At 48.6% G+C, this 16,662-nt stretch overlaps 1 protein-coding gene across 13 annotated transcripts in view; it reads right to left on the bottom strand.

The window, feature by feature from the left end:
• Positions 1-16,662, bottom strand: part of MKNK1 (MAPK interacting serine/threonine kinase 1) — a 46,422-nt gene that overhangs the window by 3,743 nt on the left and 26,017 nt on the right. For all 13 annotated transcript variants that reach the window (XM_084958126.1, XM_005665448.4, XM_084958128.1 and 10 more), the window contains 7 exon segments: positions 15,030-15,109; positions 13,375-13,448; positions 11,724-11,828; positions 7,041-7,096; positions 2,929-3,024; positions 1,101-1,295; positions 109-273 (listed from right to left, as the gene is read on the bottom strand). In XM_084958126.1, coding sequence (XP_084814252.1) covers positions 109-273; positions 1,101-1,295; positions 2,929-3,024; positions 7,041-7,096; positions 11,724-11,828; positions 13,375-13,448; positions 15,030-15,109 — 771 coding nt within the window.

Raw genomic sequence — 16,662 nt, 5'->3', positions numbered from 1 at the left:
CTACGTGCACAGCGATCGAAGCTACTGTCTGGCTCCTCCAGCTGAGGCCAGCCACCGGGGGGTGTGAGAGATTCCCCGTGGCCTTGCTGCTCCCCCCGGGTCACTCACCCCTTGAACCCACGGGTGCTGCAGGACTTGGGCAGCGCTCAGTCTCTGCTTTGCGTCTCGAACCAGGAGCTTGGAGATGAGGTCTTTGGCCTCGCTGGAGATGTGTGCCCAGTCCTTGTCCGGAAACTCATACTTGCCTTCCTGGATGCTCTCAAACAGCTTGTTCTAGGTAAAGGAGAGTCCTCCTGAGGCCACACCGGCCAGGGGATGGTGCCTGTCATGGTCTTACCACCTGCGTCCAGTCGACCAGGTGCAGCTGGTGGCCTATTTCCCAGACCAGCCCCCCCACCCCGCCCAAATCATCAAACTACCCAGAATGCCCTGGGCTGGCAGGAGTGGCCAGGAGGGTGACGAGTGAGGAATATCAACCACAGAACAAGGCCCAACTCCTCAGCCCTTCATCCAGGGCCCTCCTTGGACTGTTTTGTTCCTTCTTCTTTTTAGGGACGCGCCTGCGGCGTGTGGAACGGGGAGGCGGTCGAATCAGAGTTGAAGCTGCTGGCCTGCACCACAGCCGTAGATAGCAACACTGGATTCAAGCCATGCCTGTGACTTACACCACAGCTCACGACAACACCGGACTCTTAGCCCACTGAACGAGGCCAGGGATGGAACCCGCATCCTCATGGATACTAGTTGGGTCTTAGCCCGCTGACCCACAATGGGAACTCCACCCAGGGCCTCCTTCCCCACCAACACCCTATCCTTCCTCTTCCTCCGTCCACACAGGCAGCTATTTCACAGCTCCCCGTCTTTGCTTGTGTGGCTGCTTCCACCTGCATTTCCTGCCTCTCCTCCCCCGGGGCCAGACACTTCCTTTGAGACTCACTCGGCTCAGCTCGGATCCTAACACCCTCCCCTGAACGCCTCGCTGGGCCGAGGGCCTGATTATCTCCGTGGCGCCTGGTGGCTGCCCTCGATACAGCCCCTTCCAGATCCGGCACAGTCCCCAAGCCTGGTCCTGCTGGGCCCCCAGCAGGCCCTGCGCTCACCTGGCACACCGGGCAGACCTCTCCCCGGTCCCAGCCGCAGTCGGCCCCGCAGTGACCCACGAAGGGCGGGTAGCCGCTCAGCATGATGTAGAGGACCACGCCCAGGCTCCACAGGTCACAGCGCTTGTCGTAAAAGGTGGCCTCGTCCGTGAAGACCTCCACCACCTCGGGGGCCATGTATTCTGCAGAGCCGCACTGCGGGGAGCAGGGTGGGGAGGGGGGAGCGGCAGAGGAGAGAGGCTTAGTTAGACTGTATGAGACTTGAGCAAGAGGATGCAGCTGCAGAGCAAGAAGCTGTCAGGAAAGCCAGCCAGAGGGCTCGCCTGGTGCCTCTAGGACAATTAGAAAAGCTGGGCACTGGACATTTAAAACTGAGTCCTCTCTTTCCCTACGATCCGCATGACCAGTTCCAGGTCACCTTCTTATCTTTTCAGGTCCTTCTCCAGGAGGTGGAGATCCCTGGCCAGGAAGCTCCAGGATTCGCTCTCTGCCCTGGCTCTCTGTAAACAGTCACTCAATGAATAGGTTCTTCTAGGTACCAGGAACACAACTTTTGGGATGAGATCCGATTCCATAAAGCAAGGATTTTTCTTTTGAAAACATTTTTTTTTTTTTTTTTTTTTCTTTTTCAGCTGCCCTATGGCACATGGAATTCCTGGGCCAGGGATCAGATCTGAGCTGCAGTTGCAACCTAACAATGCAGCCGAAGCAACGACAAATCCTTTAACCCACTGTGGCGGGCCAGGAATCCAACCTGCATCTTGGCACTGCAAAGATGCTGCCAATCCCATTGCACCACAGCGGAAACTCTGCAAGGATTTCTTAAAGTGAAGACCTGCCAAGCTTCCCTGCTAGCTTGGAGCATGGAAGTAGAAGAAGCTAGACTTAGGAGCCCATCAAAGGTAGGAATGCTCTTGGAACAAAGCAGGTCTCCTCACTTCTTGCATTTGTAGATGGGAGAACCAAAGACAAGGATGGGACGGGGATTTGCTCCGGCACAGCAGTGGCAAGCCGAGGACAAGAATCCTGGATTCATTCCTCCCATCCTTGCACAGAAAAGTGCTGATAAAAACCAAGCAAGTTCTTTTTGCTCCCTCTTCATTATTTCAGGCTCACCAGGAGACAAAGCTCCCCCCAGTCCCCTAACATACACAACTAATTCGATGGGAAGATGGTGAGAAAGGACATTTTCTTTGTTATTGGCAATTAGAGTTAATGCGTGTGAGAACAGGGTAGCTTGGCGCAGCAGCAGCTAATACAGAAACATTTCTAATAATGTTGCTGAGAAGGAGATGTGGGCATAGTTAACTGTATGTCTTAAAAAAAGGTTATCAGGAAAACTCACTTATGAAGTGCGCAAATTTCAAAAGAATTGTAATAATTACAGTATGTACAGTATGCACAAGACCTGTCTTAGGAAGAAACAGCTCCCAGCAGCACCATCTGGGCAGGAAATGGGAAGTGGAGAAGCAATAGGATAACTTAGCCAGGCGCTTATGTGCAGAGAGTCTGGACCTCAGTTCTCATCACAGAGACCACACTCCCCGCCCTTCACCTGGGCCAGGAGTCAGGGCTCAGCCTGTTCTTTAGATATAATTTGCTTCCTCATTGGTGGCAGACCCACCCCTCACTAAAAGCTCTAAGTCAGTTTCATCAGCAACTAAGGAGGGCAGGGGTGGTTCTCAAGACAAGAAATGAGGCCAAACTCGGGGCAGCAGAAAGTGTATAGATAGGCTTGGTTTTCCTTCCTTAGCCTTCTGTTCTGATCTCTGGAGCTTCGGGGACAGGAGCTCAGATGGCGGGGACACAGGTGCTCAGCCATACATACTGGAGTCGTCAGCTCTGGTGTGGTTATGGGGGTGCAGGAGTTGTTCAGTTTCACCCCACTGCCCAAGTCAAAGTCACAGATTTTCACTGGAGACACCTGAAAAGGAAAATGGGAGGTGAAGGTTACAGACAGGAGCAAGCAAAGGGCATGAGGTGACAGCGTGACTACGTGGGCACACAGTCGCCATGACTGCCACGCTGCAGCACGGCCTGATCTGGCAGATCCTGTTTCCTCTCCTTGAGTGAATCAGAGGTCACCTGAGGTTTATCCTAAAGTGTCCCCTTCCCCGTGCTCTTGCCTCATCTCCCAGCTAGGAGAAAAATGTGTGCATTATATGGCACCAGACTGCTGTGCACTTGATATAAAACAAGGAGCCAATGTGTGGAACTCCTGCCAATGCTGTAGTTAGAGAAGTTAGTGCGTATTCCTGCAGGACTCCTTGCAGCCCATTCAGTGCTGGGGCAAAGGAGTTTTCCACAAAACCCTAAACTTCTGGTGGCTTCGGATGACCAACTTTGCTTGCTTGGGACTTTGTTGGTTTAAGCAGTGCAAGTCCTGCATTCCAGGAAATCCCACAGGCCTGAGCAAACTGGGGCGGCTGGTCACTGTAGGTGGCATCACCGGACTGGATGCTGCACCTGAGCCAGCATGAGTCATCTCTGGAGCCAAGCGCGAGGCCGCTGTGTGCACGTGGGGCACAAGTCACAAGTGCTGGTCCCAAGAGCGCCCTGCTGGGGAAGTCTGGACGTGGGCTCTCGATTCTTTTTCGCTCCTCCCTCCCTTTTCTCTCCCTTACATTTTTCATTCTTCGCTTACTTTTTTTTTTTAATTGTGGAAGAACATATAGAACATAAATATGCCATTTTAACCATTTTAAGTGTACAATTCAGTACCATTAACCACATTCACACTGTGGTACAATCATTACCGGTACGTTTCCAACACTGCTAACCTCAAACGAAAACTCTGGGAGTTCCCACTGTGGCTCAGCAGCTAACAAACCCGACTAGTATCCATGAGAACATGGGTTTGATCCCTGGCCTTGCTCAGGGGGTTAAGGACCAGCGTTGCCATGAGCTGTCGTGTAGGTCGCAGATGTGGCTCGGATCTGGCATTGCTGTGGCTGTGGCATAGGCCGTTGGCTACAGCTCCGATTCCACCCCTAGCCTGGGAACCTCCATATGCCGCAGGTGCGGCCCTAAAAGGACAAAAACCAACCAAGCAACCAACCAAAAAACCCAGAAACTCTGTACGTGTTAAGCAATAGGTCCCCATCCCCCCCCCAACTCCAGTGACACCCAACCTACTTTCTGTGTCTATGAATTTGCCCATTCCAGATATTTCATATACGTGGAATCACACAAAGTGTGTCCTTGAGTGTCTGGCTTATTTCACGGAGCACACTCTCTTCAAGGTTCACCCATGCGGTAGCATGTGTCAGAATTTCATTCTGTCTTACGGTTGAGCAATATTCTACTATATGAATACACCACGTTTTGTTCGCCCACCCATCTGTGTTGATGAGCACTCGGGCTGTTTCCAGCTTTGGCTACTGGGACTAGTGCTGCTATGAACATTGGTATTCAAGTCTCCATTTTCAACTCTTTTGGGTACAGAGACGTGGAACTGCTGAGTCTGGCAGTAGTGCTATGTTCACCTTTTGAGGAACTGCCAAACGGTTTTCCAAAGTGGCTGCACCATTTAACATTCCCACCTGTAATGCATAAGAGTTTTGGTTTCCCCACATCCTCATCAACACTTTTTATTTTCTGCTTTTCTTTTTTTTCTTTTTGGCTGCAGCAGCGGCATGCAGAAGTTCCCGGGCTAGGGATCGAACCTGCGCCACCATAGCAACCCCAGCCACAGTGCTGACAACACTGGATCCTTAACCCACTGAGCCACCAGGAAATTCTTATTTTCTTTTTTTTCTTTTTTATTATAACCATCCTGATAGGTGTGACATGGTATCTCACTGTGGTTTTGATTTGCATGTCCCTGATGACTAAGGGTATTGAGCATCTTTTCATGTTCTTTCCGGCCATTTGTATACCTTCTACTCAAGTCCTTTGCCCTTTTTCATTAGGTTGTCCTTTCCTTTTGATGTTGAGTTTTAGAAGTTCTTTATCTATTTTGGACATTAAACACTTATCAGATATATGATTTAAAATATTTTCGCCCATTTTGTGGGTTGTTTTTTTCACTTTCTTGATAATACCTTTTGACACTCAGTCTCTCTTTAGTTTCTTAACCATAAAAAGGAGTGACAAACCTGTGCCATGAAGGTCAAATGAAACAAAGGACACCAGAGTACACTATAAACAAAGGACACCAGAGTACACTATAAACCAGAGGCACTTGCACAGAGTTGTTCAGAGTTCCAGTGGAGTCCGGGGTCAGACTACCTCAGCTTTTTTTTTTTTTAGAATTTTCTTTTTTGTTGCATCTGTGGCGGCATACAGAAGTTCTGGGGCCAGGGTTTGAACCCAAGCCACAGCAGTGACAACACCAGTTCCTTAACCCACTGCACCATCAGGGAACTCCGAAACCACCTTAGTTTTAATCTCTACTACTTATCAGCCGAGTGACTTTGGGCAAGTTTCTTTCTTTCTTTTTTTGGTCTTTTTGCCTTTTCTAGGGCTGCTCCTGTGGCATATGGAGGGTCCCAGGCTAGGGGTCCAATCAGAGCTGCAGCCTCCAGCCTACACCAGAGCCATAGCAACGTAGGATGGGAGCCGCATCTGGGACCTACACCACAGCTCACAGCAACACCGGATCCTTAACCCACTGAGCAAGGCCAGGGATCGAACCTGCAACCTCATGGTTCCTAGTCAGATTCGTTAACCACTGAGCCACGATGGGAACTCCTGGGCAAATTTCTTTATTGAAGCGTTAGTTTCCTCATCCATAAAATGAAGACAGTGATAGTATCTACCTCATGAGATTCTGTAAATACTAAATAAGTGCAAATACCTGGCACAGTGTAAGTGCTCAGGAAATATTATTATTAATAACTGTAACGACAATCATAATAAATTATAAAGTTTTATGCCAGATCTTCTGACAGGAAGTCCCAATATCTTATTGGAATAAACACAAGAGTTGGACACAGCAAGCTGATGCACATGCTCCCTCACAGCTGCTCCTTATTTATGAGCCACCCGTTAATTCAAACCAAGACACGGGTGTCATGCACACGCACGTGGATATACACATGGCTATGAATGGGAGCCGAAAACCACCGGGGCCTAAATCCCGCCTAACAAACAACCTGTCAAATTCATACATGCTTACAGAAATACAAACGCTTCCAATTACTAGTAGATTACTATTAAGTTTAAAATAGGTTGGATTTGTTCAATACCAAGCATAAAATGTCTTTTTTTTTTTTTTTTTTTGGCCTTTTTGTCTTTTTAGAGCTGTACCTGCTGCGGCATATGGAAGTTTTCAGGCTAGGGATCGAATCAGAGGCTATAGCTGCCGGCCTTCACCACAGCCACAGCAAGGTGGGATCCAAGCCACGTCTGGGACTACACCACAGCTCATGGCAACGCCGGATCCTTAACCCACTGAGCCAGGCGACGGATCGAACCCGCATTCTCACAGATGCTAGTTGGGTTTGTTACCACTGAGCCATGATGGGAATTCCCTAAGTGTCTTCTTTTTAACGGGCACCTTTGGAAATGAAAATGGAAGCAGGAGCTCTTTTCAAGAACTTGCTTTCTAATGATCACTTCTGGTGGTGGACACCAGCTGGCATATAAAACATAAATGTCATTTAAAGGCAGGGATCTGCTTGATGTCAGGTTGAGTTATTTATGACTCATATCTACTGCTCCAAAGGCAGCTCTTTGGACTAGAAAACACTCATTTTGTGCAGGTCTCATATATTTTACAAACTCTCAGGCTTAACTGCTGACACAGAAGGGCCTAGGATTAGCCCTGCTCGGGATGCAAAAACACTGCACATTAGGTGTAACAGTCCCACGTGCCCATTATAATCAGTTCAACTTGGTACCTGAGGCCAAAAGAGCTGCCAGTGATCTACGGTGAAAGGAAGGGTGGCTTCCCCGCGTCAGTGTGAACTGTGACACCCCAAATCAGGCCCTAAGTACCTTTTCTGGAGATTCACACAATATATTTTCTGGCTTCAGATCGCGGTGAGCAATGCCTGAAATGACAAAGAGCAAAGAAATGGTTAACATATGCACATGATTATCACGCATTCCACACGCAATTAATTTTTTCCAAATGCTGTTGTGTGCAGATTAATTCCAAATTATGGTACATTAAAAAATCAACGAGCTGCAGGAAACAGAAGTAACCAGAGACACAAACCAAGAGCACAGTTGATTCTGCAAGCTCTTTTGAAGCAGAAGCTTTAGAAGTCTGGCAGGGATAAGAAGGGCTAAATGATCCCAGCCAGCCTACCTCTTAGCACTGTGCGGACAACCCAGAGTAAGCCTAATATGAAGCAGAGCAAAGAGCAAATGGCTGTACTTGGAACAGCAATGCAGAAATAATTAGTGCCTTGTTTAAGAGCATCTCAGGGGGCTGAGACTGCTCTACCTCATTTCTTCTTGTGTGGCCGATTTAAAAAAAAAGAGAAAAAGATTCCTCCAGTGGTGCCCCCTGAATGTTCAGAGGATCAAGTGTTTAACAAGTTTCCCAAAGCCTGTCTGGTTGCCTTCTCACCTGCTCTGCACATCCAAGACAGTCCTACCAGAACCTCAGCAAGGGCTGCTTTGGCTCCAAGGGGCTGTTCTTTTTTTTTGGTCTTTTTGTTGTTTCTAGGGCTGCACCTGTGGCATATGGAGGTTCCCTGGCTAGGGGTCAAATCGGAGTTGCAACCACCAGCCTACGTCACAGCCACATCAATGAAGCATCTGAGCTGCATCTGTAACCTACACCACAGCTCACGGCAATGCCGGATCCTTAACCCACTGAGCAAGGCCAGATATCGAACCTGCAACCTCATGGTTCCTGGTTGGATTTGTAAACCACTGAGCCACAACGGGACTCCTCCAAGGTGCTGTTCTTAAGAAAAACCTTCCCTGCATTTGGGTCAGACCTCCTCAGGAGACTGCAGATGATAGCAGCTTACCCTGGGAGGCGTTAAAAGTTGCTGACCTGGAGTTCCCATTGTGGCTCAGTGGGTTAAGGACCTGATGTAGTCTCCATGGGGATGCAGGTTCGATCCCTGACCTCACTCAATGGTTTAAGGATCTGGTGTTGCCGCATTTGCAGTGTAGGTTGCAGATATGGCTGTAGCTGTGGCCTCAGCTGCAACTCTGATTTGACTTCTAGCCCAGGAACTTCCCGTATGCCGCAGGAAGTGGCAGTAAAAAGGAGGGGGAAAAAAAGAAGCTGTCCTGGCCAAGAAGGCGCCACCATCTAACCAATGACAGGGACTAAGAACCAACTCATGCCCATGGTGTTATCAGGGTGGACATAGACACTTCCCATTCCTCTTTCCTCCTCAGAATGTACAGTGCAGAGACAGAAGCACTGGAAAGTCAAGCAGAAGCCAAACAGCTACTGCTGCAAAGTACTGGGAAGAGGCAGAGGATTCGCAGGATGACAGGGAAAAGCAGAATCTGCTTCACTACAAGTCCCCTGCTGATCAACTTCTCAGGCAGACCTCCAACTGCCCGAAGGAGGCAGAGGCCCGGCCCACCAGAGGCACTTCACTAGGGAGGAAAGACCTGAGCTCCAGCAGGCTAAGTAACTTCATCAGTCACCTAATTGAATGAGAACCCAGAGCAACTTGGTCCAGGCTGCACAAAATTGAGCCAGGCTGCAGCTTGCCGCACTAAAAGTGAAAGATATTTTCCATTACAGCAAGTGCTCCCATAGAAGGATCACAAGCCACACATGGAGCCTTAGTCTCCAAATAGGTGCCAATGGCCCCGTTGTTCCTGGGCCTGAGAACTGAGAGCCAGGCCGTAATAATGGGCCTGCCTCAGTGAGCACACCAGCCATCCAGCTGCTCCAGTTCATTTCCCAGAGGCTGAGCTGCAGTGTGTCCAGTATTTAAAAGTATGGAACTTGTTTCAGGCTGACCCATTCTTGCCCAATTCATCTTTCCAGCGTGAAGTTATTTAGAAAACAGCCAAGTTCAACTGCAAATCGTATTTCATCCCCTCCAACTTCTAGTCACATGGGCAGCAGGCCAGCTAGGTGTTAACAAGCACTTCAAAATTCTTAAGACACCAGCAGCCTCTGTTCCCTGTAGTGTATTCTTGTAAAAATAAATAAATAAATAAACAAATAAATAAATAAATAACAAAAGCGCCTTTACCCCCGCCCCCCCCAGGTATGGATCTTGTAAAAAGCGTGACCCAGTTTTGCAATCTACAGAGGCAGCTTGGGGAACAGTTGTAAATCTTTGTCAGGCAGGTGTTACGTACATGCATCCCAGCTTTCAGAAACAGAACTACTGCTATTCATCATGCTGTGCAATGCACAGACACCCTCTTCCAGGGGTTTTCATCCCATGTGCTAGTCAGGCGCCGGCCTGGGCCCCAGCAGCATGGATTGCTCTCCTCAGCCACCAGACAAGCGAGGTGGATGTGTGACCCTGCTCTCCCGCACATGCCGTACCAGCCTGCATAAGGCGGGATCTGTGAGCAGCGTGCCTGCACACGGACCTGGGCACGCATGACCAATGAATCCACGAAAGGGAAGAGAGGAGAGCTAAGCCGCTAAGCATGCACTCCTCCCCTACCCCCACGCGGCAGAAGGCTTTGCTTTAAGGGAAAAACACACCTTCTGTCCGGTGGGGAGGAGGGTGGAGGAAGTGTTATTGAAGAACTACTACGTGCGAGGCACTACGCTTGACTACATTCTTTTTTTTTTTTTTTTTTTTTTTGTCTTTTGTCTTTTTGTTGTTGTTGTTGCTATTTCTTGGGCCGCTCCCACGGCATATGGAGGTTCCCAGGCTAGGGGTTGAATCGGAGCTGTAGCCACCGGCCTACGCCAGAGCCACAGCAACGCGGGATCCGAGCCGCATCTGCAACCTACACCACAGCTCACGGCAACGCCGGATCGTTAACCCACTGAGCAAGGGCAGGGACCGAACCCACAACCTCATGGTTCCTAGTCGGATTCGTTAACCACTGCGCCACGACGGGAACTCCCCGCTTGACTACATTCTATGTGTACAACATACACGTAACAGACACACGATCATGTAAGGGAGTTAATAGACATAAAAGGCCTAGAACACGGTGCCTGGCACATGACAAGTGCTACAGAATTGTTGGCTACTGCTGACAATGTCATCATTCTCTCTCTTAATTCTCACCATAGTTCTAGGAAGTAGGCATTACACATGGCTGGTAAAAAGGTGAAGCCAGAATTCATTTTTGCCATGGCACTGTGATGTTTGGCAAATTTAAATAATGTATGTAATAGTCAAACGTATTTCTAGAAATGTAAAAACATTTGATTTGCAGAAAGATTTAACTTACTACACAAGTTCTAGATAAGGGACTGTAAACTGAAGTGTAATTCAGACAAGCGTAGTCTATTTACCATCAAGCTGTTCAAAATTACCACGTTAATAGAAAAATGCATTTTCCATTTATTGTGAACAAGACATAAAACTACATATACACTATCAAGCCAATTTTTTTTTTCTTTTTAGGGCTGCACCTGCAGCATATGGAAGTCCCCAGGCTAGGGGTTGAATTGGAACTGTAGCTGCTGGCCTACACCACAGCCACGGCAAGTTAGGATCCAAGCCTTGTCTATGACCTACACCATGGCTCATGGCAATGCTGGATTTTTAACCCACTGATCAAAGCCAAGGATCGAACCTACATCTTTATGGATACCAGTCGGATTTGTTTCTGCTGTGCCATGACTCCCTATCATGCCAAATTTATTTATTTTATTAAAAATTTCTTTTTTGCTTTTTAGGGCCACACCCGCAGCATATGGAGGTTCCCAGGCTAGGGGGTCTAATCAGAGTTGTAGCTGCCAGCCTATGCCAGAGCCACAGCAACACGGGATCCAAGCCGCCTCTGCGACCTACAGCACAGCTCATGGCAACGCTGGATCCTTAGCCCACTGAGGGAGGCCAAGGATCGAACCCACAACCTCATGGTTCCTAGTCAGATTCGTTTCAGCTGGGCCACAATAGGAATTCCCCTATCATGCCAATTTTTTTTTTAACTGTTATTTATTTATTTATTTATTTTTTGTCTTTTTGCCATTTCTAGGGCCGCTCCCGTGGCATATGGAGTTCCCAAGCCAGGGGTCTAATCGGAGCTGTAGCTGCTGGCCTACACCACAGCTCACAGCAACGCCGGATCTTTAACCCACTGAGCAAGGGCAGGGATCGAACCTGCAACCTCATGGTTCCTAGTCGGATTCGTTAACCACTGCGCCACGACGGGAACTCCTCATGCCAATTTTTAAAAGAGAGATACAGGTGATATATTTTAGAAGACTAGGCTGAATAACACACAGATATTTGTACTAGACTCTAGTTCGTCTCATGCATGAGTTTTGCATTCTTCACCCATATGAAGAATGGAGGAAAAGATCACCCATATTCACACACTCAGATAAACTCTGTTCAACATGAAGTTTGTTTGTCTTCCTCCTCACTCCTCCTCCTGCAGCCCTATCCTGCTCCACATCTACCCACCGTCCAGGCCTGCCCCTCACCTCCTGGTGGGCCTGCCAGCGGCACCAGCTCCCAGCCCAGCCCTCTAGCTGGCCTGCTTCTCTTCCTCAGTCCTCAGAGGCGACCAGCCCAATCTACCCACCGCAGCCAAGGCCCAACTCACCCTTGGTGTGCAGGAAATCAAGGGCAGTGGCAACATCCCGCACCACTCGGCTGGCTTCTAGCTCATTGAAGTGCTTCTGCCTCTGGATGTGGGCCAGGATGGAGCCTGGAGAGCAGAGGGGAGAGCGAGAAAGGCCTTCTCAGGAGCTAGTAAGCATAACTTCTCAGAGGTCAAGATTTCACAAGTTTAGGGTGGGGACATAGGCTTATTCACCACTCAATGTCCAGCACTATGTGCAGGACCTGGCACAGAGCAGGTACCAGTGCAAAACTGGACTAAACAGACCTGGACGGCTATCTTCTGTACCTGTCTATGATGAGCACAGAAGGGAGAGAGAGCAGCTATCCAAGTAACCAAAAAATACTGATGCCACTGGGGCACATCTGGCTGCGGAAATCAAATAGAACTGAAAGTGAATCCACGTGGTGGGGGAGAGGGACTCTCTGTAGGAATTTTTTCTCCTCTGCATCTGATCTTAGATTCAAAGAGTACATGCTCTCAAAAGGAAACGCCAGATATCCACCGGATATGTAAAGGTCTAGAAAAAGGGGAAAAAACTGCTTTACCCTCTGAGTTTTCCCGTTTTAAAATTATATTATTATTTTGCTGGCAATGGCTGCCATTTACCAAGCCCCTCTGTGTAGCCCTCTGCTTGGCTCGAGACCTCTTCCCTAACCTTCACCTTGTATCCTGGCACTGGGTGAGTGATGGGGAAGGAAAGGGCTTCTCTACACACACACACACACACACACACACACACACTTTTTTTGTGTGTGTGTCTTTTTAGGGCCGCACCCGTGGCACATGGAGGTTCCCAGGCTAGGGGTCAAATCGGAGCTCACGCTGGGTGAGTGATGGGGAAGGAAAGGGCTTCTCTACACACACACACACACACACACACACACACACACACACACACACACACTTTTTTTGTGTGTGTGTCTTTTTAGGGCCACACCTGTGGCACATGGAGGTTCCCAGGCTAGGGGTCAAATCGGAGCTGTAGCCGCTGGCCTACACCAGAGCCGCATCTGCAACCTACACCACAGCTCACGGCAACGCCGGATCCTTAACCCACTGAGTGAGGCCAGGGATTGGACCCGGCACCTCATGGTTCCTTCGGCGCCACGTCAGGAACGTCCTGCGATTTATGTTTTGACAGCAGTAATGGTGATGGTCAAGAATGGCATTTTCCCTCTGAGGGATGGCACCTTCTCAGGTCTCCTCTCTACCCTGGGCCGCGCCCTAAACAATGGGCCCTTCTCGTCCTCTGGTGGGCCACTTGTCCTCTGGTGAGCCATTCTGGACTTCACAATGTATGCAAGCGCTTCCACCCCATAATTAATTCTGTTAAACAGCGAATGTGTCAAAACAACGGATTGATCAATTGATGACTACATGTATCTATATACGAGTCCTATTATAACGAGAAGGCATTTATAGAATGCCCACACAGGTGACATTCTAAGTTCTGCAAAATGCTAATTATCATCCTTCCCTCCGGCCTCCCTTCTCCCAAATCAAGGGCAGTTTTAAGTCCTTCATCCTTTTTATTAGCTTGACTCGTTTTCGAAGTCTCTGGGATTCATGATGGATGATCACCACCCTGGGTCTTAATCAGAAGTCCAAACACATACTCAACAGTAAGTACCTCCTTGCAGTTTCTCAAAGACCAAGTAAAACCTTGTGTCATCTTCAAAGAACTCAATCAGCTCCAAAATGTTCCTTAAATGGGGAAAAATAGGGGGAAAGGGAAAATGGTATTATATATTGAAGCCCACTTTACAAATACACAATGAAAAAACAAACAAACAACAACAACAAAACAGCCAACAATGCCCTGTAACAGGGCAGAAATGAACTTGAAATCAGAATGCTTATTGAAGACCCATGTTTGAGAAGTAGCCAATGGTGTTAGCAAGATTCAGGTCACCTTATCTTTCCATAATGTTTAGTCTCTGGTGTTTTTACCGAGTCTGTGCTGTCAAACCCCAACCCTAAAACCCACTAGGTAGAGTTATAAAAAAGTCCCGGTCACATTAAACTGAATAAAATCTGCAGCCGACTGGAAGCAATTGCGGCTAATAACACTGAATAGTAGGTGTGTGTCCTGGAGGCAAGCAGCAAATAATTACTTGCCCTCCCTCTTGCCCATAAATCACGGGGCAGTATTTACATTGCCTGGAGAAAATGGAAACATCTGTCAAATAGACTTGGGGCCTAACGTGGGCACCGCTAGACCCTAACTGCTAAGCGCTACTTAATGAAACGGCCGCGTTCCCGGCCAGCGTAGCACTTGTGGCCTTCCCCGGTGAGCACTCGCCGTCTGCCTGAGCATTACCGCGCTCTGCCAACAAGGTCGTCTTGTAACTCAGCAGGGAAGCCACCGGCCTGGAGATTGGAGGTGTTGGGGGCTTTTTTTCTTTTAAAGAACGAAATAAACCAAGTAGAGTCTGTAATGCTGAACTCAGAAGCTGCAGGGCTGAAAATAAAAATCTGTCCCTCATAAAAAAATGCTGACCACTTTGGGAGACACTGGGCTTTTACTAGCGAGAAGGCGTCCAAATAAGATGGCCAAAATGGCCTCATTTGAAAGAAGATTGTAGAGGCAGTGCCTGGAGTTAAATCAACAGCAGCCCCCTTCCTTCAAGCTTAATGACAAAGCCATCAATACCGGCCACGGGCTCCCTGCTGACCCTGCCATGGAGGGAAAGAGAGGGAAGCGGAGTCTTAGAGGTGACCCTGATTTAAAGCCACAGTGGGACAGCCACTCATTTGGAGCTGGTGGTGAGCAGACTAAGATGGGGCTAGAGACCACCTTGGCCCAGTTTTGAAGCCAAGAGTGTTAAATGAGGTTCGGGGACCCTCAGCAGTAGCTGCCTGTATGTAAATATGCTAGAACAGAAAACAGTGCAGTCTTAAGAATCCTCATCATTCTCATCTATTAACTAAAGCAGGTCCCTGTAGGTTTCTACCAGGCAACATGCAGCCAGCCTACTTTCCTCGGGCGCTTGAAAGAAAGAAAACCCCATTTCCCTCCAAGCAGCCACTGATGGATTCCTCCCTCTCCTAACTTGAATTCCTGAAATGAACAGTATTTCAGCCTAAACAGAAGGTAGCTTCTTTGCTGGTGCTGCTTCTCTTCACCCACCTCTTTTAAACACTGAAAGACGGAAGGAGTTATATGCAGTTTCCGGGAAGGGGTGACAGCCAACCACTGGGGTCAGGAGATGGGAGGCAATAACCTCGTTTTCTTCAGCCGAGCATTCCGCGGAGGAGCAGCAAGTAACTCAACACCATACTCACTTGTTTCCTTGACACTGATAGAGCGTCTCCACCTCTCGAAACACCCTACTCCGACTGTGTCCTGATTGTTTTTCGATGATCTGTGTGAAAAATAAAATCTGTCACATACACCCACCTGGTTAAAACACTCCTCAGTGGGTGCCCACCGGGAGAATGCAGGTCGAATTCAGCCCAAATCCACTTTCAAGCCCAAATCTGGAGTAGGCCTTGGGGACAAGGGACTGTGGCTCTGTCAGCAAAGCAACAGATGGCCTGAGGGCTTTGCGGCCGCCTGGCCTGTTCCACTCTCACCACCCAAGCCGCCCAAAGAACAAGCACTCCCAAGCTCCCAGCCTGCAGGCACTTCTCTCCCCTTAAGGATAAGAATGTACAAGCTCTTCTGAAGGATCTGCTGCTGAAGGAAGAGTGAGGTGGAAAAGGGACACGTGAAAAGGAGCTAAAGCTCCAGGGCCCCGTGCAAAGGCCGCCTCTGCAGTTCTTCTGAGAGCTTACTCTTTGGCGGGCACTGTATTAAGCTTTTAGGTACAGAATCTCAGTTAACCCTTACAACACAGTCCTGAAAGATAGGCAGGGGTAAAACATTCTGCCCGGAGCTCTGGTCAGAGCTGGAATTCAAGTCCAGAGCTGCCTCCAAGGTCCCTGCTATCCTATACCCGCTTATATCCTACACGGCTTTTCTCACAGAACCTACAGGCTTTGTCTCCCCCATGATACTGTGGGCTGCTCCCTATACCTAGAGGTACCTGGCAAGTACTGCTGAAGGAATGGGCAAGCCAACAGATGGGCGGATGGTTTGCACAGAGACTGGCTGACTCTGCACATCTCTACAGACCCATCCAGAGTTCCAAGCTGCCAGTGTGCCTGTGGGCACGTCTTCGGCAAAGCTGGCTCTGCCTCACAGTCCCACGTGCTAAGTGGGCAGACATCCGGTTCCTTCATTCCAAGACTTCTCCAGTGGGCAGAGCACAGACACCCACAACCAAGAGTAGTTCTCCAAATAAGCCCACGTCTGTTAGTAAACCCCTGGACCCATTTTCTGAGCAGTCGGGTGTGGTGCTGGGGCACAGAAGCTATTTAACGTGTTTATTCACCAAGCATATCAGATCAAAGTCAGGGAGAACTTTCTAGCAGGGGATAGTCATCAACAGCATAATTTTCTCTGAGGAAGTCCTGCTACTGGAGATGAGGGTGGTTAGAACACAGGAAACTATGTGAGGAGTTACAGAGGAGGTTCAGGACCGGATTATTTTGAAATTCCATTTCGACTGTCGGTCTGTAACAGGAGTCATGGAAGTCCTAATAAAAACAAGCAGCAAAGAGCCAGGCTGGAGGAGTAGCCCGTCTCTAGGGAGCTTTCAAAGAACAGGAGAGACGTGAGACACAGGCAGAACTTCTGAAACCAAAGAATCGCCAAGCCAGGGTCCAGTGTTTGCCCAAGATGCCAGGGAGCATGGAGGACGGGCAAACTTGAAGAAATAGTTCTTTCGTCCAAGAATGTATTCACACCTTTGAAAATCAATTTACATTTGTGATTTTAACCACATTAGGAATATTTTTTTAAAAACTACTTGTAATTTTGGAGTTCCTGTTGTGGCTCAGTGGTTAACGAACCCAACTACTATTCATGAGGATG

Source organism: Sus scrofa, chromosome 6 (assembly GCF_054392235.1).
Source record: "Sus scrofa isolate SSC_HxYL_T2T_F1_AM1 chromosome 6, Sscrofa_HxYL_maternal_Yorkshire_Landrace_v2.0, whole genome shotgun sequence".
In the NCBI taxonomy this organism is placed as follows: Eukaryota; Metazoa; Chordata; class Mammalia; order Artiodactyla; family Suidae; genus Sus; species Sus scrofa.
Note: the sequence above shows the minus strand (reverse complement) of the source record. Positions and strands in the feature narration are given on the sequence as shown.